This window comes from Carettochelys insculpta, chromosome 23 (genome assembly GCF_033958435.1).
Source record: "Carettochelys insculpta isolate YL-2023 chromosome 23, ASM3395843v1, whole genome shotgun sequence".
NCBI lineage: Eukaryota > Metazoa > Chordata > Testudines > Carettochelyidae > Carettochelys > Carettochelys insculpta.
Window position 1 is genome coordinate 11,307,215 of NC_134159.1, and position 27,145 is coordinate 11,334,359.

Consider the following 27,145-nt stretch of genomic DNA (forward strand, 5'->3'; position numbering starts at 1 on the left):
TGTGCAGCTCCGGGCTGGCCCTGATTGGCCGGGGGCGGGGCCCGGCTGCAGCCTGCGGGGCCAGGGGTGCGGGCGCCTCCCGGGGCTGCCAGGAGGGAACCGAGCGAGCCAGCGGCGGCCTCCCGGGGCTCCCCGCCGGCTGATGCGCTCGCGGGGCTGCCCGTCGGCCGCGCTGCCGGGCTCGTAGCCCCCCCACCCCCGGCTCTTCTTCGGGGGGCGCCGACATGGAGCGCGCCCGCCCGCCGCCCCCCGTCTCCGTCTCGCCGCACGTGGACCTGGTGCTGGGCGCCACGGCCTGCTGCCTGGCCTGCGTCTTCACCAACCCGCTGGAGGTGGTGAAGACGCGGCTGCAGCTGCAGGGGGAGCTGCGCCCGCGGGGCACCTACCGCCGGCGCTACCGCGGGGTGCTGCAGGCCCTGGCGGCGGTCAGCCGGGCCGACGGGCTGCGGGGGCTGCAGAAGGGGCTGGGGGCCGGGCTGCTCTACCAGGGGCTGATGAACGGGGTCCGCTTCTACTGCTACTCCCACGCCGAGGACAGCGGCCTGACGCAGCGGCGCGGCGGCACCGTGGCGGCGGGGGCCCTCGCTGGGGCGCTGGGCGCTTTTGTGGGCAGCCCGGCTTATCTGGTGAGTCGTCCGCCTCTCCCCCGGGGCCGCTCTGCCGCGCCCCCCGCGCGGGTTCTGGCCGGGGCGGCGCTGCCTTTCCCGGCTGGGCCAGGGGAGCCGCGGGCTGGATGGAAATGCTGCCCCTCGGCGGGGGTGGGCGCACGGATGCGCCTCCGGGCCTGTGACCCTGCCGCGAGCTGGCGGGGAGCGGTCCAGGGCGGCTCTTGTGGGCCAGCCGGGCTGCGCCACAGCCCTGGGCTACCTGTGATCCCAGGGAGGGGTTAACCAGCTCCTGGGCCACCTCTCTGCAGGGAGCCCTGAGGCCAGACTGCCCCCTGGGCCCTTCCCCATAACACAGACTCAGCCTGGGGTGTATCAACTCTGCTCTGCATGGAGGCTCCAGGCTTGTGCAACCCCCATGGGTGAAGCTGGTACAGACGCTCACCCGGGCGCCCCCCCGGGCCCAGCCCCTCGCAGGAGTAGGGAGGCACCAGCCGATGACAGCCTCCCCCCCAACAACAGGTGTGAGAGGAATCTCGCCACGGGTCAGGGACCAGAGCAAACCTGCCTGCGACAGCAGAGTGGGATGGAAACAAGAGGGGAGGGGAAGTTAACGTCTGAGACGGAGCCAATACCTCAGCGCTTGGTTCTGTGGGAAAATAGCACCACCTCGCCCCATAGATAAACAAGGCAGGGCTGGGGCGTCCAGGAGCCAGCTGACCCTGTTCTCACACTCCAAGGCCTCTGCTTAAGATGGAGAAGCTTCGCTACCTCCTGAGAGGAGCGCAAGGACCCCCCCGGCTCTGGCTTATCATTTCTCCTGCTGCCTGTCGAAGTTATCAGGAACCCATGTTGTGTTCGAGCTGCAACATGTGTCACAGAGTCGCTCAGTGAGGGGCCTCCGGTGACATTTCTGGGGCAGGAAGGACCCTGTTCCTAGACTGGTCTGGGTTTTCACCTGGAGTCCCTGTGGAGCACCTGCTTGCCGGCCCCCCTTGCCAGCTGTCCTGTGTGAGGCGTTCTGAGAGCTGCTGCAGCCATGCCAGGGGGATGGCTCACAGCGGCTCTGCGGGGAACTTGAGCTGGGAGAGCAGCTTTTCTGGCCCAGAGCCATCGCCCCCCCACCTGCCCCTCCCCATCAGCCCCTCTCTGTGCTGCCAGCGGAGCTGGCGTGTTTACTGAACAGTTTGGGCAAGGCAGGTTCCATGCGGGGCGAGTTCTGGAGCAGACGGGGTATCTGGATATTTTATTCTCATGAGAGCCAGAGAGGTTGGGGTTGGCAAGTCCCTTTCCATGCATCTCACAAGGCTCTCCTCAAATCTGGAGTGTGCCCTGCCTGGCCAGGGAGCCAACAGCCTCAGTGGGCCCTGGCCAAAGATGCCCTCAGCGCGGCCTGGGGCGTGGTGCGCTGGCAGTGATTTAAAGGGCCCGGAGCTCTGGCAGAGCCCTGGGCCCTTTTGAATTGCCAGGCCCTGTGGCCTTTGCCCCCTTTACCCTCCTCCCCGCCCTGTCAGCGGGGTGGCATACCAGAGGGGCCCCCGTAGGAGTGGGGGCAGGCAAGGGAAATTGTAGGCAGTAGCAGAACTGTAGGGGCGAGCCCAAGACTAAGCAGAGGGGCTGTGGGTCAGGCCAGTGCAGTGGGCAGCTCAGGGCTGGACCAGCCAGGGTTCTGTGGGTCAGGGCTAGGGACAGTGGCAGGATCTCAGGAGTAAGCGGAAGGGGACTGGCCACTGGGCACACAGCTGCTCTGGCCGGATGATGGCTTGGGAGAAGCATCTGAGCACAGCTGAAGTGTGTGACATTGAGGGGTCTGCCCTGGGGCTGCCACATTGGCTCCCCAGAAGCCTGAGCTGAGGCGCTGATGACCTTCATCCAGCTTGCTAAAGAGGGTGTAAGTTGGGCCCGGCAGACGAGAGACCGGGGAGGACGGGGCAGCTGCATGGGAAGCATACAGCAGGGCTCAGAGTCTGAAAAGGAGGCAGGCAGAGGCTCCTGCACACCCCCCGTCTTTCAGGGAGTGAGTGCTGCGGGGTCAGAGAGGCAAAACGTTCACTCCGGGATGCTTTGCAGCAGTCCAGAGATCAGTGTCCGGGGTCTGGATGAAGGGTGAGCGTGGGAGTTACATGCTTTTCCCCACCTCTGCTCTGCTTTTGGGCTCACCTCCATGTAGCTCACCCGAATGGTGAGGAAATCAAATGCCATCTGTTCCTGCCAAAGGAGCTCAAAATAGAGAGTGGAGAGAGGGGATTTGTGTTCTCCGGTGAGTCTGGGGCAGTAAATTCCTTCCCTGATAATTGATCCCTTGGTAGTACTGGTTTGGTCACCAGTCAACTGACCCAAAAGCCACTTTAGTCTCACTCAATCACTGGCTCTGATTGGTTTCTAGCTGTCAGGAAGGGGCAGCTGGAAAGGTGGCTTTTCAGTGGAAAACCAGATGAACGGGCATAAGGATTTCTCTGGTGTTTTCCATCCTGAAGGCTCCGAGACACGTACAAAAATCACGTCACCCACTGCTGTACTGCGGCCATCTCTGGGGTGTGGCCCGGCGGCTGTTTAACAGCTCCCGGCAGCATGACGCAGCTGCTGAGGAGAGGAAGTGAATAGCATGGTGCACGGAGAGCCCAGGGATACTGAGAGCAGCAAAATGTCCGTAAAGCAGAATTTGGCCACAGCATTTTGGCCTTTGAGGAACAGACACCGAAAGTTACGCTCCTCAGTCCAACCTGAGGTGCCAGATTAAAGGACTTGATTGTTAAAAACACTGATCCCTCAGCAGCTCCCCTTGCAGGTGCTCAGCAAACACCATACTGGGCCTTAATGACCTTTGGAATCCCAGCACCACTTCCATCAGCTCCCTGCTCCCCCTCCGACCTCTGACCCTGCTTAGTGCAAGAGCCGAGGAAACTGCCGTATGGATTAGACCAGGTGATCCAGCTAGTCTGGTGTCATGTCCCAGCACCAGCTGCTTCTGGTGATGCAATAAGGCCCCCAAGTGGACCTGTGGGGGGTAAACTAGAGAAGACACTTCCTGTTCGTCCTGTTATGCCCGAGGGGGTGAGGATAACGGCTCCCAACGTGTCGGACACAGCAGAGGTAGCACGTGGATTGTTGGCTGCTTCCCGGACAGTATCAGTGCAAGGACTTGGGACAGAGTCTCCTGGATTTGGGCTCTTTGTGGCTGAGTCTGGAAAGGGGGATGTTCCCCGTGGGGTTGGGGAGGTGAATGCCCTGCTGTTTCCCATGTCACTAGAACAAGTTGGGACCTCGATCTTCTCTCCCTTACTCTGGACGAGCCGAGGAGGAGCTGGAGTGGTTCAGTGGGATGACTCCTGCAGTCCAGTGGGCCTGAACCAGCCCCACTGCATGGCTGTCTAACGTGCCCAGCCTCACATTTCTAAAATGACCCATTCCCTTTAATCACGACAGGTCAAAACGCATCTGCAAGCCCAGACGGTAGCAGCCATGGCGGTGGGGCATCAGCACAACCACCAGGTGAGCAGAGGGTTCTGGGACCTGCCCAGTGTCTTCCCGGGGTTATGCATGGGACCTGCAGCAGCTGGTAACCCCATTGGCAGGATGAGGAGTGTTGCGTGGGGATGCTGCGGGGACTGGTGTAGAGTGCGTGGTGTGTATGTGGGTGTTGGAGTCCAAGGTGTGCTGCTCAGGGATCTCTCTCAGCCTCTCCGTGCGCACCTCTGGGGCACCCAGTTATGACATCCCTTCTTTACAGACCTTACTACCTCTCTGACTCACTGGGTCCGCGGACAGAATTCTCTCTGGGCCCTTGTGACCAGTGTGAACTTGTGTCCCAGGGCAGTCTGGTCAAAGCCAGGTTTGGTTTATTGGTTCACAGAAGTTTAACAGGTAGAAGGAAACAGGGTTAAAATCATAAAAGCCTAAATGCTTCTGTCGACCCTAAGCTGAGCCTCTCCTTGCCAGCAGGTTCCATGAATCCAGGTAACCAGCTGGGGGAGACAAACTGCATTTTTTAATGGATGAATTATGGACAATCTGTCACCCCATCGGTATCTCTGCTCCTGGAAGTCACAGGTTGACTTTTATCCCTTCCAAGACCCTGTTCTGTCTGGTGATCCCCTGTGGTTTTGTGCTGGGCCACTGAACCTGGCCAGGCTAGTTTCTGCACCATGGCTTCATGATGTTGTCTCACTGAGCTCAAGGGGCTCAATTCTGTCTTGAGCCAGTGTCCATGGGTTCTGCAGGATTTAACTCTTAGATGCCTTTTAGCCAGAAATACATCAGCCTCGAAACCCATAGAGATGATGTACAGCTGTATTACAGTCATAAAAAACCACGTACAAAACATAGAGGACGACGTGCAAAAGGGTTCTGAGTGCACAGCAGTATGGGCACTGTGCGTATGTGAACAATGAGAGTGTGTGTCTGTGTGTGTGTATTTTTGTGCAGTAGTTCGGCATGTGCCTGCATGCAAGTGTAAGTGTAACGTGCAGTGCCTGCTGGGTCCACATGTGGAAATGCCTCAGCTGTGTGTGTCTGACTGAAGAGTGGCAAATAGATGCACGTATGTCCAATCTCTGAGACCTGCATGGTAGACGTGCGCGCGTGTCCATGATATGTGGCGGGGGGAGGTGTGACATGCAGCCACACGCACTGGCTGCGTGGGCTGGATATCCTGTTTGGCCTGTGGAGTGAGGCACCCTGGCGCCCGAACAGAACAGGGAATCACTGGGGTTGGGTGCACGTTCCCCTGGTACGTACTAGCCCTGTTCCCTTCGGGGACTCCCGCTCCTGAGGCTCCTGCTGCTGCCTTGACGGTGTACAGTGACGCACTCCTGTTAATGCTCCGGTCACTGACCACGCCGTGTGTTTTGCAACAGGAAAGCGGATGACTGGGAGGAGTGAGCCTGGGAAGGCAGTGGGCACGGAGGGAGATTGTTGTCATGGCCTTTTTGCTGCGCGGGACTCTGGTGACGTTGGCTGCACCAGCTGTTTGGGTTTCTCAGCACGGCAACCACACGGAGCAAGTTCCAAGGTCCTCGGTGCTTTTATTAACTCCTCTCCTAGGAGCGGTGGAGGCAAAGGTCTCCTCATGGGCTGCAGGCACAGTGTGGCCAGGACGCGCTGTACATGTCCGTCCCAGGCAGCAGGGCGCAGCCACAAAGTCGCCTGTAAGGGGATTGTGTAAGTGGAATCCTGCCAGCCCTTGGGTCTAGTGCAGCTCTGGTTATCACCGATACTAACTTATAGGCAGTTCCTCTGCCAGGCTGTCTCCTTGGCACACGGTCCTGCAGCTGGCCCGGAGCTCCATCAGAGCCACTGACGGGATGCAGCGTGCCCTGCCCACTGGGGCACTGGATCGACCCAGAGATCCCTAAATCCTCTGGCGTCCAACCCTCCGCCCTCTGATTTCTCTATCCAGGGTGTCTCCAGTGCCTTTGAGACCATCTACAGGAAGCAGGGGCTGATGGGCCTGTGGCGAGGGGTGAATGGCGCCGTGCCCCGTGTCATGGTGGGCTCTGCAGTGCAGCTGGCCACCTTCACGTCAGCCAAGGACTGGGTCGAGGGCCTCAAGGTGAGCGGTGCTGGGAGGGGCTACTTGGAACTCAGAGCAGGAGAGATGGACAGGGCCATGGGGTAGCTTTGGCCTATCCCTTGCCAGTGTGCCAATCTCTGGGGCCCAGCCTTTACGTTCATTTCCCGCAGCTGTACCCGTGCAGAGTGGGCGCTTAGCCTGATGCCCACTTCTCAGGTGCCCTCTGTCCAAGGCCAGGCACGAAGCCCCAACCTGGTCTCTGGGGCCGAAGGATCAGTCGCTGGCAATGTCTCTTCAGAGACTATGCTTAGACTGCAGCTTCCATGCTGGGATTCTTGCCTTCATGTCCCCCACTCCAACCTCCCAGGAGGATGCAGCCATCCTCCAGCCCTGCCACCCCTGTGGCAGGACCCCACTCCTGGGAAGCGAGCCAGGGCAATGCGGAGCACTAATTGCCGTCACAGGCAGCTTCTCCATCCTTCTTATGGGCTCTGTAGGCTGTTGGGCTCCGGGAGGGAAAGGTCACTTGCAGGGGAAACCTCGGGTGCAAGAACCCAGCGCCAACTTCCTCGCAACACGTTCAGTCAGATGATTATAAGTTCAGCCCATGACAGGTGCTCCCTTGGGGCTGGAGGGAGCAGGCACTGGTGTCAGTTTCACATCCGCCTTTGTCCCCTTGGAGACAGTGAGCGCATGGTCCACTAAGCAGGTCAGACTCGGGCCTTAATGATCAGCAAAGCAAGCAGCTGCTGTGTTGCCAGGTTTCACTGCTGCCCCCTGCAGAAGTATCAGCAGTGGAGTGGGGTCTCCTGGCCTGCCCTCCCCTCCCTAGTCACCAAGGAGCTCCCCAACTGACAGGCTGGCTCTGCTGCTCATGGAACTCAGAAAAACCAAGTGCTGGCTGCTGGCTTCAAGTTGATCCCTCCCTGGGCCCTGGTGCTGCCTCTGGCCTTCCCCACAGTGAGATTGACAGGGCTCTGGTGCCGGCAAGTGTGCAGGAAGGCAGGAGGTGGAACCGATGTGCTGTTTAAACTACATTTTTTATTCTGGCATTTTATGGGTTATCGAAGCTAAAAACAGCCGGGTGGTGGATGCTCCCAGCCCACAGAAAAATAAGCAGCTGACAGCAGAGGACACACACAAGGCTGGGCAGTCTCCCCTCATGCTGTCTGCACCAGTTCTGGCTTCGACAGACCCATCTGCCACCCCTAAGGGCCAGGAATTAATTACATCTCTGTATCTCTAGAGCAGGGATTGCCAGCCCAAGGGTCAGGACCCAAACATGGGTTACCATTAGATTTCGTAAGGGTCGCTGGCTGGGCGGCTGTGAGCTGCATGTGGCTCTTTAAGGAGGCATTTGCAGCTCCCGCTGCTGCTGCAGCTCACTCCTCCAGCTCCCAGTCTCTGCCCTGCCACACTGAAATGGGACTCAATTTAATTGGTTTAGCAGCAGGCAGGAGGGATCTGGCTGTTAAACCAATTAAATTGAGTCCCATTTCAATGCAGCAGGGAAGGGAATAGGAGGGCTGAGGGGAGCCGTGTGGAGGAAGCAGTGAGGGGCAGCAGCAACACTCGTGTGAGGTAGGTGGGTGGCCATTTTGGGGCTGTGAGGGGGTTAAGCCTGGAGGCCGGGGGACTCGAGATTTGTTTAAAAAAAAAAAAAAATCCTAGGGGAGGGCTTCCCACTCCAGTGTTGAATTGCTTTGAGTCACACAGTCTTAGTGAGTTGTCAAAATGGGTTGCCGTCTCTCAAAGGTTGGGGACCACTGCTCTAGAGGCACGTAGGGATCAATGTTTCATGCTCCTCAGTGCTCAGGATTCAGATCCAGGGCTCCAGATTGGCTCATTGGAGCGATGAGAGTAGTGGGCCTGGCTCAGCTTTTGAGCATCCCAAGGTTCAGGAGTGGGTGGGGCAGGAGGTTCCTGGGTTTGATTTGACCTGTGACAGAAGGGAGGATCTTGGGAGTCAGCTCCACTTTTCCAGCCCCGGCCGGGAGCTCGGGGCACTCTGGAATCCAGGGGTTGGGCCTGTGCTTTCCCCACCCTCGTGTGAACGATTGGTCTTGTTGAGGAGTATTGGACCCCTAGGCAGCCTGCTCCTAGCCAAGGATTCATCTCCCCACACACACTCTCTCTCTCTCTCTTACCCTGCACGCGTGTGTCCTGTCCCTCGCTCTCACGTGGCAACATACAGCAGCTGCATCCCCAGCTGCAGGAGCGGGTGAGGGCAAACTCTAACTAGTCCCGTGTCTGGCAGTGGCTCAAAGAGGGCAGCTGGATGGTGGCCTTGGCAGGAGGCATGATCAGCAGCGTGGCCGTGGCCGTGGCGATGACTCCCTTTGACGTGGTCAGCACTAGGCTCTATAACCAGCCTGTGGACGAGCGGGGCGTGGTAAGCATGTCCCTTGGCTAATGGGGCGGGAGGAGGCTGGTGCATGGAAGCAGACCCAGCTCCTCCTCCCTGGCTTGTGCACCTGGCCGAGCGGTACACGAAGCAGTGGGGTGCGGGTGCTTTACGTGGTCGTTCCCAGCACTCTGAAAGCTCTGCAGCGCTATGAGGTCATGAGTCTCCTCCAGGCAGCAAGGCGGGAAGTCAGGACCTCCCTTTACGGATGACGAAACCCAGGCGCAAGCTGCAGAGGAGCTGGGCTGTGATCCCAGAGGGTCCCGGCTCACCTCCCTGTGCTCAGCCACTAGGCCATACTGCCTGGGGGAGGGATAGCTCCGTGGTTTGAGCATTGGCCTGCTAAACCCAGTGTTCTGCGTTCAGTCCTTGAGGGGGGATCTGGGACAAATAGATTAATTAAAAAAAAAAAAAGTGGGGGCAGTGCTGGGTCCTGGCAAGAGGGCAGGGGACTGGGCTCAAGGACCTCCCAAGATCCCTTCCAGCTCCGTGAGATGTGTATCTCCTGATAATAATCTTCACATGCCCCAGTCCCCTGAGCGCACCCAACTTTACAGAATTGTAAATAAAAATCCATACTGTGCTGCTCAAGGCTGGGCACAGGTGGCCAACCCTGGGCTAACCCAGCCCCTGCCCCATCTCCTAGTCACCAGGTGCCAACCCCACAGTGAACGCCCAGCTGTGCCATGCACCATTCTGATCCCAGCATGTCCAGGCCTCTTTAGAGATCTCTCTGCTGGCAGCTCCCCATGCAGGGCTGCTCACTGAGCATCTGCTCGACTGATTTTTGCTGCCGTGGTGCTGTGAGGAAAGAGGCGGGGCCTGCTGGGAGACCCGGCCCCCCGGCGGGTGTGGCAGATCAGAGGTGGCATCCAGAGCAGTGTTCCGTGTGAGCTAAGTGCTTGGGCAGCTGCCCATGAGAGATTCACATGCTGCTCAGCTGCTAGCAGAGCGCCCTTGGCCAGGAGCGTGAGTTCCTACTGGTGGGGCCATGTTTATTCTGCACCTGGGTGGAAAGATGTAAAGGGGACGCTGCCCCGAGGCCCGTGCATGCTGGGGGGATAGGCAGGAAGCTGCCTGAACCTATCTGCACCCACGTTCTGCGCTAGGCGGGGGGTGTGGGTGAGCATGCGTGGCAGCAGTGCATCCCCAGCGCTCACCAGGCCGTGAGAACCCTGGCAGGGTCCAGGTGCAGAGGTGAGTGGTTCCCGTGGGAGATGGAGCAGACCTGGTTGCATTTGGCCCCATTCTGTCCACAAACCTGCAGCATCTCTGGGATTTTCATTGGAAAATAAAGGCCCCGGATTCGGTCCTCGTTCCCTGGCGCAGGCTGGTCGGTTCACTTGGGGGTTAACGGTTCTGTTCCTGGATCTTCAATACTTCCCTTGTTTCACAGCCAACAACCCCTCCCCCTGCCCGCCCTCACCACCGCTTTTGTCAAAAAGACACAAAAGGTGCAGCAAGCTGTCCTGCTGGCTTGGTGCCCAGCTCGGGGCTGACAGCCAAAGCGCAGCGCCTGTGAGTTCTGCGCTTCAGTTTCCCCAGCCAGCTGCTCAGACATGGTAACAGCCTTCCCCTGGAGTCCCCGCAGTCACACCCTGGAGTACACCAAATCTGTCTGGCGTCCTAGGGTGGGGGAGTGGACAGCTGGGCGAAGCGGGGGGGCAGCTGTGCACCCCCCCCCAGCTTCTCCCAGTTGGGGGGCGCACAGCTGCTTGCACCGTGGTTTGTCCCAGCTGGGAGAAACTGCACCGCAAGCAGCGATGTGCCTGTCGGGGTCCCCAGCTGGGGGGAGCCAGGGGCTGGAGGAGGAGGGAGGGGGACCGGTTTTGATTTGCACTTAACTTTCGTTAATGCGAGTTTAGCACAAAACAAAATCGCGCTTCTTGAGGGTTTACTGTACAAGAATTGGCTTGTTCCACTTACAAAAGACCAGTCATGTACCCCAGGTCTGTGCACTTTAGATCTGGACTTCCATAGTCTGGCAGCAAGCCTGGTCCAGCATCGGTGGAGACCCCATGGGTGCTCTGAGGCTGTACCACCCACAGGGAAAAGCAGCAGGCTGGGGCCAGGAGCTTTGCTGGAATGGGGAAGAATGGAGCCCAGGAGCAGAGACCCTGCGTCCCAGCCAGCCTGTGGACCACAGCAATGAAGGCACAGAGCTCCTCGGGTCAGGAGCAGCAGGGTAGGGTGGTGGGGTGACAGCAGCTGGAAGCAGAGGGGCAAGTGTTGACATCCCCTGGTCTGGCAAAGTCCCTGGTTCGGGACTGGTCAGGTCGTGAGGGTGCCAGACCAGGGAGGTTCAACCTGTCGGAGAGCTATTTACAAGGGTAAAGCAAACAAATGATCTCAGAGGGGTACCTGGCAGCCTCCGTGCCAAAGGATGAATGGACATAAATCTGACACCGGGAATGGAAACCCACAAACCTGTAGTGCAGAGGAACACTTTAACCTCCCTGGATGTTCACTTGTCAATTTAACAATAGCCATTCTTCTACAAAAGGATTTTACCACAAGATTACAGAGGGAGACATGTATTGGACTTCATGCACAATTCTGACACCTTTTAGCCTTGGCCTGAATAGAGATCTCAGTTATCCAATGCAGCTGATGAAGTGGGTCTTTTCCCACGAAAGCTTATGCTCCAAAAAGTCTATCAGGTGCCACAGGACTTCGCGTTGTTGGTGCAGATAGAGGCTAACACAACTGCCCCTCTGGTACTGAATTATCTTATGCATTACAAGAGCAGTTTCCCCAGCTTTGATGTTCACAGGAATGAAACATCCTACTTAATTTGCTTCATTAACTGGTCCTATTAGTCTCCCAGGCGTAGCCGTGGTAGTCTGGAGCTTCAAAAAAAAAAACAAAAAAACGAAGCTGTTATGTAGCACCTTAAAGACTAACAGTTTAATTTATTGGGTAATGAGCTTTTGAGAGTAAGAGATCATCATCTGATGAAGTAGGTCTTACCCACAAAAGCTTACTACCTAAAAAATGAAATTAATCTTAAGGTGCTACAGGACAGGTTGGGTTTTGTGGTCCTATTACTGATGTCGCTTTCCCCTAAATGTAAGTCCTGGGTTCTGTTTTCCCTCTCCATTTTTTCAGGTGAAGAAGTGGGCTTTACCCATGAAAGCTCACGACCTAATAGATGTTAGTCTCTCAGGCTGCATTTACACTGTGCCCTGAACTCCAAATAACGTGTGCAATTTGCATATCCTGTTTCTAGTTGATTTCCAAATAGGCTATTTTGGGATTTGGCACTGCCTGCACAGCACCAGATGTCGAAATACTGCACTGTTTCGGCGGGTTCCTTACTCGTCTTTGACACTGAAATAGCGCACTGGTTCATTTGAAAAATATTTCAGCATAACAGGTGTTTCATAGACGTGGAGTAGCTAAATAGCGCTGCAGTGTAGACATAGCCTAAGGCACCACAGGACTGCTTGTTACATACAGATGAGTTAGTCTGATGTTTCAAAAGACATTAGAAACTTCTGTAACAAGCAAACTTGGTGTGTCCCTTAGAGCTCACCTCCACCAAATACTGGCTGTTTTTTGCTCATATGTTGCATTCCTTGCCTGTTGAGAATCCAAACAGCATAAAAGACACAGGCTCCTCCTTGCTAGGGGCTTTTTAATTCCCTCCGTGCTTCTGCTTCAGGTTTCAAGTTCAGCCATTGGAAGGAATTCAGTTACCAGAATCCTCTCCAGGCAGCAAGGGGAGCAATCAACAAAGTTTTTTGTCCTCTGATGTCCCACAATGGTTTGCCCATTAGACTCTGACAAAGGCTCACATCCCCCTGTCTGATCTGACTTGTTTTTGTCTCTTTTGATAAGTACTGTTGATACTGGGCCATTTTCACCTTGCTGAGTAGAACTTGTCAGCCCTGACCCTCCCTCTTCCCGAGACCCCACTCTTTAAATACCCCTCTGAACCCACCCCTCCACTCATGCATCTGATGAAGTGGGTCTTTGCCCATGAAAGCGTTACGCTTCAAAATATCTGTTAGTCTATAAGGTGCCACAAGACTTCTTGTTCTCGAAGCTACAGACTAACACAGCTACCTCTCTGATAATGGTTTGCCAGACATTGATGGGCTGCTTTTGTTGAGTGGGAGCCAGCATCATATTTCCCATTTGTTAGTGCTTGTCTCCTGCTGGATGACTTAGTTACACAGCAAACACTGGAATACTGCTTTCTAGCGAGTAGCAGAGAGATAGCCCTGTTAGTCTACATACTATCAAAACAAAAAAGCAGTCCAGTAGCACTTTAAAGACTAACAAAATAATTTATTAGCTGGTGAGCTTTCGTGGGACAGACCCACTTCTTCAGACCATACCCATACCAGAACAGACTCAATATTTAGGGCACAGAGAACCAAAAATAGTAATCAAGGTTGACAAGGAATAAGTTCCTTACTGAAAAGGAACTTTAAGCATTGGCTGCAAAGCGAGAGGGCCGAGCTCTCTTTTCCACTCAAATTCGACACATTAACATGTGGTTTGAACCTGGATGCCAATTACATGGGTCATTATATGGACTCTTTTACATACTTTGTTTTATCTGACTCTTGACTTCCCCACCTCCTACTGCCCTTCTGATTTGCCCACCTTGATTACAATTTTTCTGATTTGTCAACCTTGATTACTATTTTTGGTTCTCTGTGCCTTAAATATGGACTCTGGTCTGGTCTGGCTGTGGTCTGAAGAAGTGGGTCTGTCCCACAAAAGCTCACCTAATAAATTATTTTGCTAGTCTTTAAAGTGCTACTGGACTGCGTTTTTGTTTTGCTCTCTAACGAGGGATACAAATATCATGAGATGGATGCAGGCAACAACTTACAAGCGGTTCATAAAGTCTAAATGCATTTGTATAATACCTATTTAACTGTACTGGCACACAGGTGAACCAGGCTCGTGTGCATGTGGCACCATTCTGGTGAGCTGCGAGCATCACATGCTGTTGTTTGGGAGTAGGATGTGGGGGGCACAGACTGCAAAATAGTCAAAGCTGCTCTGTGCCTCAATTTTTTCATCAGTAATATAGGACCACGTAGCGTTGACTCCCCCGTGCTAAGGGGGATACTAATTAACCACCGTCTGCAGCACGCGGAGGGGCTCAGATTGTGAAGTGCCCTGTGCATGGCGTCTCTGGGGGAGAAGTTTTCAGTAGTGTTCAGCAGTAAACTTGTTGGACTCTTCTGAAAAGCCAGGCTTGCTCAGACGTGAAAGCAGCACAGCATCGAGCAGGAATAAGGAGGTGGAGTTACCTCTCTGTACAGCGTTAAACCATCACTGGTATAGATGTCAGCTTCCTCTGGGCCCTGGGGGCTCTTACTTCTGTCCACCCCCATCTCCATCTCCTCCCAACGCTTTCCCCCCAAGTCCCCACCTTTGCCCTGCCTCTTTCCTCCACTCCCCTAAGCCCACGCCCTCCCTGCTTTGCCCTCCTGGACTCAGCAAAACAGCTGGCTGTGGTGGTGAGAGGTGCAGGGAGGAAAGTGTCAAGAGACGGTCAGTGAGGTACCTGGTGGGTGCACCTGCTAATTCTACTCTGTGGTTGCTCCAGCGCCTCTGATCACTGGAGCTTCTGATCAGTTCTGGGGTCCACACGGTGAAAAGGAGGTTCACAAATCAGAGAGGGCCAGACAGATGCCGCCAGACAGACCTGGAGTCTGGGAAACTGGTGCGAGATTGCAGAAGCTCTGGTGGTGATTGCCCGAGAGCCGGGTGCCTGCACGGGGAAGAGATTGTTGGCAGCAGATTATTTAGTCTAGCATTTAAAAAAACCAGGAGAGCCAGTGGCTGAAGCTAAACACACTGAGACTAGCAGTAAGGTGACTATTCCTACCAGGGACAGGGGCTGAATTAACCTTTTGGACAACTCCGCGAGGGACATGGCAAAGTCTCCATCACTCAAGGTCTGAGATGTTGTAGATCAGCCAGAAGTCAGAGCCCTGCTGCAGAAATTATTGGCTCGGGTTCTCTGGCCTGCCTCATGCTGGACTCCAGGCTAAGTGGGCATAGTGGTTCCAGCCGACTTTATAGTTACACTTGCATGGAGCCCAGACTCAGAGGTGAGCAGAGTCCTGTGTGCTGTGGTGGACGTTTTCATGTCTCCCCATGTGTCCTGTCCCCAGGGGAAGTATTACCGAGGGTTCCTCGACTGCTTTGTGCAGATCTACAGGAAAGAGAGCATCCTGGCTCTGTATAAAGGGATCGGCCCTGCCTACCTGCGCCTGGGACCTCACACCATCCTCAGCCTGCTCTTCTGGGACGAACTCAGGAAGCTCACCCACCGCCATCAGCAGCACGGAGCTTAAGCCCCTGCAGCCTTGTGGGCAGATCCTGCATGTGGAGTCTGGGAGTTCTCCACCAGCCTGAGGGCACCAGAAGATGGGGTGTGTGGAGGGAAGTGGGGGACAGTGGATACAGCAGAATAGGAGACTAGGCAGACAGCTCAGGGCTTTGGGGGTGGGGGGGCAGCTGAAACCCCCCAGATCTGTAAGGTTGTCTCTGTGTCCAACTCCACTGCCGACAGTAGGGTCCCACGCATCTGGCACTGCTCAGAGCAGGGTTCCACCTTGGAATGTAATCCAGCCACTGTGGAGCAAGTGCCGGCTGTCCTCCACACACCTGCCCGGGAGCCAGGAGGTCTGTGTGCTGATCCCAGCTCTGACACAGACCCCGTTCTGGGATGTGGGCAAATCCATGTCCCTGTCCTGTGCCTCAGTTTCCCCATCCGTGAAATAGGGATCCTCCTACGTGCTGCCTCAGAGAGCAGCTGTGAGGATTAAATGACTTGCTATTTTGCAAAATACTTTGATGCTGATAAGAGCTGCGTAGATACATGGGCTGGGAGGATTCTTACCAGGTAAACTTGACCTCCAAAGGAGTAGACGGACCCAGAGCTGGTCCCCGGCATTGTTCATGGGGGTGGTTCACTGGAGCAGGCTTTGGTCTTCCCATCACAAATTGCTTTTAACCCTTTGTGCCAGGGGCTGCTACATGGAAGGGTGGGCTGTCGTGGGCAGAGGTTCCTGGAGGCAAACCCGGAGTAGTCTGTCCTACAGATCACACACCGGCAGTGCCTTGTTCCAGCATGGCACCAGCCTGGGCTGCCCATGAACTGCACTGGGTCCAGCCCTGGCTCAGGGGACGTTCCAGACACTGGAAAGGGCACAGGAACCAGAATCAACTGAGAAGAAAAACTGGGGAGAGGCTGCTGCTGGCCGTGGAGCAACGAGGGGGGAGCAAGTGTGGCTTTCCCCAGGGATTTGGTTTGCTAGTTAGGGGTGAGCGGTTGATGCAGGGGTAAGTTCAGGTCCTCTGCCGAGCTGTGCCTGGAGCTGCAGCCGCTCAGGGTTACAAGGTTCTGTGCAGCGGGGGGCCTGTGGTGAAGGCAAGGATGGGGAGGAGGTTGTGCCACAGGCTGAGTCCAGAACCTGTTCCTACCCTTATTGGTGCAGGGGGAAGAACATCTTTCTGGGCAAGGGAAATATCTGAGTCTGGGGCTCTGACACTTTGGGCCTGCTGTGGCTCTGAGCCTTAATCCCCCTTGCCCTGCTGCCACCGGGTGCTTCTAAGCCAGTACTGCCCGGCGCAGGAGTCGCTCGGCTCAGCACAGTGTTGACTCAGCAGATACCGTCAGCAACCTGGGCCCCAGCTCTGGGCCGCTTGCTGCAACCAAATAAAGGATTTTTCTACTTTCTTATTTGTAGATCTCCTTGGTGTGTTCTCATTCTGCTGCTGAGCCAGGCCGCTTTCTCTCTTGCTCCCACTATCCACCCACTTCCTCTGGGAGCACAGTGCCCAGTGCAGACCTGCAGCACAGCCGTCGGGGGAGATTCAGGGACTGGCTTCCTGGGGTGAGGGTGATGTGCACCTTGAAACCACGGCAGTGATGGCTCTGGTTTTGCTGAGGGAACTGAGCTTGTGATGTGCCCCTGGCACCCCTTTGTCAAGGGAGATGAGATCACTTCATCTGTGGATTCCCCGGCCTTGGGCCAGCACCACCAAGGGACTGTTTGGCCACCCCAGCCATCCTATGGACAGGGGGTTACCTGGAGCTGAGGGTCGGGAGGCGGAGGCAGCAGGGGTCGTATCACCTGCCCCATGCTCCCCAGGTGGGTGATGGGAGCAGCAGCAGGCTCCGCCCTCCTGCACTGTGCCACACCTCCCTCCTGGCCCAGCGCACCCTGGTGCTCTGCAGCGGCAGGAAGTGACACCCCTTTGCTTCCCATGGCCTGCGGGGTAACAAGGTGCCACAGTGTGGAGCAGGCTGCAGCTCCCACCACCCATGTGGTGAGTGTGGGAGGGAAACAGCCTCTGCTGCCTGGCCCTGGGCCCCACGTAACCCCCAGGCCTTGTTACCTGAGGTGGGGGCAGGGGGCAGGATATGACCTGAAACATGGGGGAGGAGCTGCAACAGACCCCGCCCTCCCAGGACAGCCCTGACTGGATGTCTGGCTTAAAGACTGCACCTGCACTACAGACCTGAGCCATAAGTGTCGGCACCAGTGCCAGGCCCAGCAGTCCAGTGTTCAATGCTCGTATCGGCACCAGTGCCAGGCCCGGCAGTGCAGTGTTCAGAGTAGCCGGGCCCATCCCCATGCAGCCCCCCACAGTGCCCATGTCAGCACCATGCCCAGTGCCAGAGCTTGCCATAGTCATGCTGGCTTTTGTGTCAGCATCTGGATCGAGGATACTATGACTGGAACTGAACAGTCGTGCCCCTTTCATGAGCCAGAACTGAATCCAGCTGCCTCATTGTTGGGGTAAACAGCGGTAACAATTTCTCTCTGGCTCTGCCAGGCCAGGGGCCAGACGCGTGTAAGCAGGGACCAGCGTGTGCTCTTACCTAGCTGATGGGCTGTGTATTTTGTGGGAGAAGAGGTGGCAAGCGAATACCAGGGAGTGCTCCAGCAGGATGTGCAAAGAAAAACCAGTGCAGCAAACTGGGCTCTTGCACTGGGTCCCTGGCTGGGGCAGTGGAAGGGTAGAGCCCTGACTTTGGTACATGAACAAGGCCTTGACATGCAGGCACCAGACGAGCGCAGTACCAGGGAGCAGTAGAACTGGGCAAAGGGGGTGGGGGAGGCAGGAGATCGGTGTTGGTACCATGGTGCCCACCAGGGACTGGTTAAGGTGATCTGCCACCCACAGCTTTAGAAATTGGCAGCAACTTTGGGGTGTAAGCTGAGGGTGGTCATTTGCCATCACCTCCACGTGGAGCCCACCTGGCTCATGAGAAATACCCAGCCAAACAGGTGCTGCGAAAAGAGGTGAGCAGCTTACAGACCAGCTCTCCCATGTATCCTCTCCCACCTCCACATTTGTAGTGATTAACTACACCAATGGGAGTCAGGCTAAGACTCAAATCAAGAAAAGAGCCATATTTTTTCCTCCAGGTGAACAGCAAAACCTGAGATGGTGGAACCCGAACGGGATTTTTAAATCTGTAGCTTTTTGGCACTTTGGCTGTTGCAGTTTCTGTTCCATGCTCTGAGGCTAGAGGAGGTGGTGGGGTTTGTCCATGGAGGCGTTTCCCTGCCTCTCTTACCTTTTCCTCCCAAGTCCCGCTTTGGGCAGGGAGCTGGACTTGATGACCTCCTGAGGTCTCTTCTACCCCTAGGTGTCTATGAGTCTATTGGGTCTTGTCAGTTTCATACATTAGTAACTTAAGGAGAATTTTAATGGAAAGGAAGGTGAGCATGACTAGCTGCATTGTACACATGGGGAAACTGAGGCACAAGCAGCAAACGAACTTGCTTTGAATTCGTAGCAGAGCCAAGAACAGACCCCAGCCTTCCTCCACCTCGCCCTGGGCCAAGCAGCCTTAGGGCTAGCAAAACACTGCAGTGTTTGGGTAGCAAACTGGGCCAGGTGAATGATTTCTGCCCACCCGAAATCTGTTCTTTGGCCAGTGAGCAGTTAAACTTGTCTTCTGACACTGGCAGAGCTAACTTGCCCGTCTGGGTCCCTTTAACACAGAGCCCTGCCCCGCCTGCTGGCTTGTCTACTCCCCCAGCCCTCTGGGTCGCTGATTGCCGACAGGCTGCCTGGAGAATGATTTACCAGCACGCTAGCCACCCCCTGGCTCCTCTGACCAAAGACCTCTCTGCAGACCTTTGAGCCTGACGTCAGCAGAGCCGGGCCCAGGGCCCCACACCTGGGGGAAATGCTCTCCTTTGAGTTCCTGACCTCCCGGCTCCCTGGCTTCCCCAGCTTGGCCTGGGGTTCCAGCCTGCTGGACTCCCTCTTGCAAGGTGAGTCCAGAGCCCTTTACTGGCTTCCCTCTCTGGCCTCCTTGGCTTCCTCAGGACCCACCCAGCTCCTTTCTCCCTGCAGGGCTAATAGGAGCCTGTGCGGTCTCTGTCCTCTGCAGCCTGGTGAAGATCTACCTCTACATCCAGTGTCTGAAGTAAGTGGGAGGGAGATCCTGGTCCCACCAAAAGTTCTACCCTGGTCTGCTGTGATGTCCTCCGAGCAGATGCTCCCTGTCCTGTGCTCAGCCGGAGATCAGCACACAGGGCCGGAGCTCCCTGGGGTCACGAACGGGCGCTGAAGCCTGGCATTGGAGCCCACGTGGGGCTTGGTGTGGCTGGCTTGTCTGCAGCATGCCCACAGTAGGCTATCCTGAAGGGCTGGGTCGAGTCCCTGCAGAGCTATGGGCTGCTGCCTGTCCCCTGCAGACAGCCCTGCCCTGGGCCTGGCGGAGGAAAAGCTGTTGGAGTGGCTGGTGTTTGTCCCTTGGGCAGAGCCTGGGATCTGATTGCTGAGATTAGCTGGCGCCTGGGGCCAGGCTGCCCTTCCTTCTGCAGCTGGGGGGCTCCAGCGATTCCTGCCTGCCCGGCCTCACCCCACACGTGCTCTCCCACGCAGGCTGTTTCCTAATCTCTGAAACAAGGGCTGGGCATGCTTCACGCCAGTGCAAACCCAGCTCATGGCCCTCTTGCTCACCCCTGTGCCCCACGATCCCTGTGTGATGCCCCTGGCCCCTTGGCCTACAGGGATGCCCTGCAATATCCCCATTCCTCTCGCACACCAAGGGCACAGGGCGCCCCCCTCCCCAATGCCAAGGAACATACCATGGGCTTGTGGTAGCTCAGCGGGGTTGGCAGACTGGGACATGGGTGAGCAATGAAAGCAGGCCAGGGCAGGAGCTATCAGGGCTATCTCTTCCCTATCCCACCCTACTCCCCGAGGTGCTGGGGGGCTGGAGAAGCTCTGGTCAGGGGTGCTGGAAAAATGGGGGGGCTTTGAAAAGTGCACCCCCAGTTATGCTGTTCCCCCCACCCAGCACTCCGGCAGGAGAGTGGGATAGAGGGTTGCTCTGATCTGCCCTGCATTCCCTCTGGGGAGCAGTGTCAGGAGAGTGGGGCTTGTCCATCTCCAGTAGGGGAGGGGGACTGGGTCCTGGGGGCTTGCCCCACTGCAGGTGGGGAGTGGGGGCTGGGGGCTTACAAGCCCCTTTGCACCGATCCTGCTCTCCAGCAGGAGCAGGACAAGTCCCTAGCCAGGAGCCACAGCTGGTGCACCAGACAGGCAGCACAGAGTGAGCCCTGTGCCCCAACCCTAGAGCTCAGCAGGGTGCCGGGCAAGCCCTGCAGCCTGAACCCCACCCCAGCTGGGTAAGCCCCTGACCCTGCTCAGCCTGGCAGGAGCAAACCTGGGCTGGGGGCTGATGGGTCCGGGTGATAAGGGGGAGTGAGTCACACCCGCTCATGGCCACTGGTGTTTCCCCAAGCCCATGGCTCTGTGCACCTCTCCCCTCCCCTCCCCTCCCCTCCCCTCCCCACGTAATTTTGTTCTCTCTGGGCGATAAGTCATTCAGAGGGGAGCGTGTGAACTGCAGGTGGAGGCTGGTGGGGCTGGAAGGGGGTGGGGTGCCGCTGGGCGGTGCTAACCACTGACCCCAGCCAGAGCTTGGACCTATAGGGATCGCAGGCCAGGAAGAAGCTGTGGGTCTGCCAAGCTGGTGCCAGGGTCTCCGTGGTCATCACCACCACCTCATACGGTGTCCCCTGTACGCGGTGCCTCCCAGCTGCTTAGCAGAGTGCCCTCAGCGAGGTCTTGTGTTTATCCTGGTGGTGCACATTCGCACATGCCTTCGTGCACGTAAAATTATTCCACATGTGACGGAGACAATTAGCGGGAACATGGCCCACATCCCTCCGTTTGTTCTGTGAGTTTTACCCAAATTGGCAGGGTTCTGCCCAGAGATGCCTAGAACGTCCCCTGGTTCAGCATTGATGGGATGCGATGTTCGAAAGTGATCGCGTTACAGACGCACTGCTGGGGCCTTGTGTGGCACAGCCAGTGTGTCGGCTTCGGCCCATCCCAAGGTGAAACCAAACCAGTGCGCCCTGCAGCAGTGCAGTAGCAAGAGACTGGCTGGCTGGGGGAGGGGCTCTGGATGCTGCTAGCAGCCTGGGCTGTGTGGCCGCAGCACACCCAGACTCCAGCCCCAGGACTCGGGCGGATGGGCAGTGGGGTCTCCCCGGCCCCAGCCAGCCCAGGGATCGGGTGGCAAGCACAGTGGATACGCTTCCAGCCCCGAGCTCCCGCCATACTCCCCAACACCCTGCTCTGAGCCCCCCGCACGGACTCCAGCACGCTCCCCACCCCTGTCCAGAGGGGCCCCCCCCCCCCCGCCTTGACTCCTGCACCTCCCTCATCCCAAGCCTTGCCCCGAACTCCATCCCACACTTGAATTTCTTATAGGGCCTTGGCTGGAGGTCAGGGCGGCAGGTTAGGGCTGTGATAGGACAGAGCCTGTGAGAAATGTAAATTACTTTCACCCCCGGGTGTCATATCCCTAAGGCTCATCTACCTGGCTGTTCCCACCGTCCTGGGCCCGGCTCTGTGAGCCGCCGAGGGCCAGATCCTAGTCACGGTCAGGGCAGTGGGCGAACAGTGCCACAGAAGAGTGTGTCCCCCACCCTGTGACGCACAGGCCGCTCTGCTGGTCCGGGGTGTTCTAACGACCTGGCCCATAGCCCAGGAAGGGGAAAGCACCGAGTTACCCCTGCACGGAGGGGCCGTTTTGTAGCTGTGGACGCCTGTTCAGCCCAGCCCCAGCTCTTCTGGGAGACGGCCGTCTCCTTCTCCTGGCTCCAGCCGAAGGATGCCTGCTCCGCCCCGCAAGACTGCTCAGAGCAGAACTGCCACCTCAGAAACCGAAGGGGGACGTCCCCTTTCCTGGCCCTGAACCCACAACCAGAGTGGATCCACTTTGGCCAGAGCCCAGGAGATGACTAGTTTGGAAGGCCCGCGTGGGTCGGTGCACAGTGAAGAGCTCTGGCTGGAAGGTGGAGAGAGAGGAGAAGGGTGGGTAGCTGGCGTGGAGAGGGTGTCTGGAACTGGGTTCCATTAAGTTTATTATTTACTGCCTGGGTGAGGGGACCTCTCGGGCAGCGACTCCACAATGCCGGCAACACAGCAGGCGGAGCCAACCCTGGGCAGCTTCATTTGTGTCCGACTCACACAAGCCCAATTGGCCTGTGAAGATCTCCTGCCCCTCACGCATCAGTGTCTGGCCGTGAGATCTGGTGTCAGGCTCCCCGGGGTGGCTGCATCTCTGTGGGCTGGATGCTCATAATTGGCCTTTATGTGTAAACTAGAGCAGCCGTGTAGCGCCGCAGGATCCTGAGCTGCTATGAGTCACAAGAGGGTCTTCCCCTAATGCAGCGGGAGGGAAGGATTCCCCAGAGCCCTGAGGACTGATGTGCCCTGACCCTGTCTTGCTCTGTTCCCAGTGACCCCGACAGGCAGAAGGAGAAGGAGTCCATCCGCTCTCAGTGGTCTGTGTTGGATCACGTGCACCTTCTCCTACTGACGTTGATTTTCACGGTGGTTGGGTACCGCGTGGCTGCCTTGGTGGTGCTGGAGTTTTCCCTCAGGGCAGTGTCTATGCTGCTGTCCCTGAATAAGGTGAGTCATCCTCTCTGGGTAACGGCCTGTGTAATAATCTCCTGATACTCTCTGTAGTCGGGTGTGAGCTGTCGTTGGAAGTGGACAGGGAGCGTATGCTCTGGTGTGCAGTAGTAGTAACTCCCAGCACGTACATGGCACTCTTCTTTAGCAGATTTCAAATTGCTCAGTTAGAGGGCTAGGTCATGTATCCCCATTTTACAGAAGGGGAAAGTGAGGCAGAGAATGGGCAGTGACTTGCCCAAAGTCACTCAGAGCAAGTTATAGAACCCAGTTCTCTTGAATCCCAGTGCAAAGCTCTGTTCACCAGGCCCCACGGTGCACGGTTCTCCATCTTCTATTTGCCTCTACCGCTGCTGCCCCAGGGAGTGTCCAGCCCTGCTTAATGTTCTGAGGGCAGCTGATACAAACCCCTGCGGTCTGAGTCCAATAACACTCCCATGACTGGCCTGAGGGAGGGCAGCAGAGGCGTCTCTTCCAGAGCTGACCGCAAGTCCATCTCCAGACCTTGCTGGCTTGAGGACCAAGAGGCTAGCACCAGATTCTTAGGCTGGTGGGCTATCGGTAGTCTCAGGCACTGGCCACTGGGCCCTCCTTCATAGGCAGAGGCAGAGAACACGTGCAGGCCCAGAGGTCTACACTCCAGCCTGTCCTGTGGCTGGGCTGCTCTGGAACGAGACCCTCAAACCTCACGGCAGGGGTCTCTGTGGTTGCAGGGCCGGGTGGGTGGGAGAGAGGGGATTATGAGTGTACGGGTGCTGTGCCAGACACTAGAGGGCAGCAGAGAACAAAGGACCTGACTGCTGGCCCCGGCCCTTAGCTCAGATGGTCTGGCTGGTTACCACCCCATGGTTATCTTTGCTGCCGTACAACGACCACCCCGAGCTGGCAGCTGCTCTCTAGATCTGGAGTGGTTTCCGTTTGCCGGGCGGGGAAATTAAACTCGTCCCCATCTGGAGGCATGTAACTGCGCCATCCCGCTGGCGTGTAGCTAGCACGCTGCACCTGCCCTGTTCTGCTTCCGCAGGGCACCCACAGCAGCCAGTTGTACCTGCTGTGCCAATACTCCTTGGGGTGCGGCGTCTCCTGCAGCCTCAGCTACCTCCTGGAGGGGGCTCCCCACCGCACCTGCAACCTGATCCTCAGCTTGGGCCTGGCCGGTCTCATCACCTGCTATGTTTGGAGGCTGGCCCGGCACGTCTGCACCATGTACGAGCTGCACAGCAAAGAGCGCTACTGTGGGGTCTGCATTTTCCTGCTCCCCACCTGGCATGGCATCCCCACCCTGCTCTGCAATGCCCTCAAGATCACCTTCGTCGTGGCTGACCTGGCGGCTGTCACACTGATCAACAGGGACTTCCTCACCACCTCGGAGGCCGTACGCTTCTGGACGCCGCTCACCATCTGCTACACGCTTCTGGTCATCTACATGCAAGGTGGGGTCCCCGTGGCAGCTTGGAAGCCAGCCAAGTCCCTTCCTGGCCAGAGCGCTTCCCAGGCTGCCAGGCTTTTTGGCTCGGGAATTTGTCTTGTCCATTTCCAGGCACTCTGGTCTGATTCCCGGCTTACAGCGGTGCTCTCCCAGTGAGCGGGTCCAGCCGTTTGATGCAGGGCCAGGTGGCCCGCGGGGGTCCGATCAGTCAGTGGGAGCTTGTTCTGATGATGTGCCACTCCTGTTTTGCGCTTCAGAGGTGGGCGGGGGTGACTGGAACCGAATGGGCCAAATTCTCTCCGTGGCTTATGTGGTTTGGGCAGTGCCCAGGCATAGTTCTTTCAGCGGTTAGTTTGGCCTTTGCCATGAAGCACCCTCCTGGGAACTGTTCCCAACACTTGGAGCCACAGGTAAGTAGTGCAGAAGGGACCACTGTGGTCCGCTCCTGTGTGGCGCAGTCCCTATGACTCCCATGGTCCAGGGACAGATGGAAGCAGCTCAGGAGCATGTCTTCCTGCAGCCCCTCACTCACAAGGCCGGAGGCAGAACAGACACCAGTTGGCTCTCCGCTGGCTGCACTGTGGCTGGAGGACTCCCAGCATCACACGGGGCGCGTCTATGCTGGAGCCACAGCTGGGGTAGATGGACGTGCACTAGATCTGGGAGAACTCGTGCCCAAAAATAGCAGCGTAGCCAGCCCAGGGACAGGCTAGTCCCCCTAAGGGCAGTCCTGCCTGGGACCCTCGGTACACACTTGCCCATCCCACCCCTCATGCTGCTGCTAGGTCGATCAAAGCGGGTGCCTGAGCCGGGAGTTACACCTCCAGCGCTGGTGTAGATACAGCAGGTAAAAGTGTTAGGGAGGGACCATTTCTAAGCTGTTTTCTCGGCCATGATAAGTCCACAGCATGGCTGAAGCTGCTGCCCAAGCCTGCAGGGAGGGGACAGAATGGTGCATGCTGTGACCGTGGGGTGACTTTGTTCCTGCCAGAGGAGCAGAGGCAGAACCCCAGTGAGCAGATGGTCTATCAGACGGTGTTTGTGAGGATGGGAGGCCTCCTCATCCTCCTAATGACCGTGGGCCGCTGGATGGACATCATGAACATCTTCATCTCGCTAGTGGGAGAGATCTGGTGCCTGGTTCGGGCAGGAGTCATGCTGGACATCTGCCGGACACAGGTGAGACTGCACACGTATCCTACGTGCACGCTGCACGTGGGGCAGGCCAGGTGCCCTAGAATTGCTGGACGGTTCCCTGTGTTTGTCTGGGCAAACCTAGCCCTGCCTTCTGTTCATAACCTCATCAGAGGGACCTGAAGAGGTTATCCAGACCGGTCCCCTGCACTCCCAGCAGGGCCGATCACCATCCCTGATGGATTTTGTTTTAAATCTATCTTGCCCCAGTCCTTTCAAAGCCCTCCCCCTGCCACAAGGGTTGAGCTCACAACCCTGACTTTACGAGGCCTGTGCTCTAACCACTGAGCTCTCCCTCCCTCAACAAGCTGTGCCTCCCTCTGTGGCTTGAAACAGCAGAATCAAAGAATGCTAGACCTGGAAGGGGCCTGGAGAGGGCATCAGGTCCAGCCCCTGGAACTGGGAACTGCTCTTCTACTTTGGAAATCTCAGGAGCTCCACCCACATGCGGTGGCAGCAGCCTGGCACTCACATGGTGGGCTCTGGGCTTCGTCGTTTGTGTGTGAGGGGAGTGGAGAATTTGTGGGGGCAGGGGAAGAGGTGAAGGGTTTTAAGCACAGCGGGGTGAAGTAGGGGATGAGGATGAATAGATAAGGGGTTGCCATGGAGTCAGGAGGATGGAACCGCTAACCAATCGCAGGGGAACGAATTAGAACATCCCCTGCATGGTGCAAGGGGCCAGTTCTCTGGGCTGGAAAGTCACTGAACCCAACAGAGACCAGGGCTCTGAGCAGCAGAAAGAGAGAGGGAGCAGCCTCTTCAGCACTCGTGTCTGGGGAGAGCAGCCCAGTGAGCGTTCCAGAGAACTGCTGTGGCCCCTTGGCTGTGAGCCTAGGTGTGGCTGTCTGTTGGCTTGTGTCTGGTGCTGCTCAGGCAAGTTCTGAGTGCCAGTCCTTGGCTGGAGAGGCTGCTGGCTCTAATATTTGTGTGATGGGGACATTGCTTCTCCACAGGATTTTTCTCAAAGGTTCCCAGAACCCAGTTCCAGGCAGCCCGAGATGGGGCTTGAGGCCCGTGGCAGAAAGTCCAGCTCACTGACCCAGTCCTCGAGTGGAGGGGCGGCAGCTGAGAGGTGAGGAGGGGGCTGCTGTGTTCCAGCAATGGCAAGGGAAGCAAAGCCCCTGCGACTGGGACTGAAATGTGACCTCGTAAGTGCCAAGTCATGCCTGCTGAAGAGGCTAAATTCACATGCCATACATGTGCCAGTATTAAATCAGACCTGATGGGGATCTGCTGTGGACATTATCCAGTGGACCTTTGTTAACCTGAGACTGTGCAAATGACTTCGATGACTCTTGGCTCCCCTCAACCCCACCCCACCCAAAACAAGCTGCAGTCCATGTGCACAGGTCCCTGGGAATGGAAAGGCCCCGTCACTGTCCAGGCTGTGTCACCTAGTGGAGAGTGTGAAACTGATTCTCTGCCACCCTGGTGTTCAAAGGCGTCACATTTACCCCACCTCTCTTCCGATCTTCTCTGCACTCACCAGCTGCTCTTAGTGATCCTGGGACCACAAGGCACCTGAACTTCCAGCTCTCCATGCAGGAGCCAGCAGGCCTTAGCTCAACCCCAAGCCAGGTTTCTTGCCCTAATGAACAAACTTCTCTGGCAGTTTGGCACTTGTACCTTGCCGGTTTTGGCTCATCTAACCACCTAGGAGTGTGGGTGAAGGTAACATCAATGGACAGCCCAACAGGCCAGTCCTTGGGCTGCCACCTTTCACATCAGCCGTGGGTCCTCCAGAACCACTTCTGCTCCGACCATGAGACCTGGCTGCCACCTGTCGTAAACCAGATGGTAGAGGGAACGGACTCTAGCAGTGGAGGGCTGAGTAGACAGTATTCACAAGGATGGGCTGACGGAGGGCCTCAGGGTCACACAGCCTCGCTTTGTGAGGAGGGTCTGGCGGCCGTGGGGGAGTTGTGGAATTTTGTGGTGAGCCGCTGCCTGGACTGGGAGAGACGCTTGAATAAATAATCCTCTTCACTTAAGTGGTGCTGCAGGACTCGGCTCCCTGTCTGGAAGGGCTCTGGTGGTGGTGGTGTAACCCAAGCTGGCAT

At 56.9% G+C, this 27,145-nt stretch overlaps 1 protein-coding gene across 3 annotated transcripts; it reads left to right on the forward strand.

Annotated features, from left to right (window-relative positions):
* Window positions 1-27,091, forward strand: LOC142025599 (solute carrier family 25 member 34-like). 3 transcript variants are annotated; one of them, XM_075018111.1, is made up of 10 exons: window positions 1-626; window positions 4,032-4,097; window positions 6,004-6,156; window positions 8,375-8,509; window positions 18,651-18,792; window positions 18,875-18,947; window positions 22,285-22,459; window positions 23,487-23,895; window positions 24,883-25,070; window positions 26,039-27,091. In XM_075018111.1, exons 1-10 carry the CDS (start codon window positions 225-227, stop codon window positions 26,159-26,161), a joined length of 1,866 nt encoding a protein of 621 aa, XP_074874212.1. In that variant the 5' UTR covers window positions 1-224; the 3' UTR covers window positions 26,162-27,091. The 3 variants fall into 3 exon arrangements, 2 of the variants coding, with proteins under 2 accessions (XP_074874212.1, XP_074874213.1); XR_012648682.1 differs by lacking the exons at window positions 18,651-18,792; window positions 18,875-18,947; window positions 22,285-22,459; ... (1 more) ...; window positions 24,883-25,070; window positions 26,039-27,091 and adding exons at window positions 14,665-14,925; window positions 18,518-18,650 and having other exon boundaries at window positions 38-626; XM_075018112.1 differs by lacking the exons at window positions 18,651-18,792; window positions 18,875-18,947; window positions 22,285-22,459; ... (1 more) ...; window positions 24,883-25,070; window positions 26,039-27,091 and adding an exon at window positions 14,665-16,238 and having other exon boundaries at window positions 40-626.
* The last annotated feature ends 54 nt before the right edge of the window (window positions 27,092-27,145 follow it).

Excerpts from the sequence above, each read along its gene's own strand:
- LOC142025599 (XM_075018111.1), top strand. The coding sequence starts at position 225 with ATGGAGCGCGCCCGCCCGCCGCCCCCCGTCTCCGTCTCGCCGCACGTG. Across the intron at positions 627-4,031 it reads TGGGCAGCCCGGCTTATCTG|GTCAAAACGCATCTGCAAGC; the intron begins GTGAGTCGTCCG and ends TAATCACGACAG. Across the intron at positions 8,510-18,650 it reads CTGTGGACGAGCGGGGCGTG|ACCTTTGAGCCTGACGTCAG; the intron begins GTAAGCATGTCC and ends ACCTCTCTGCAG.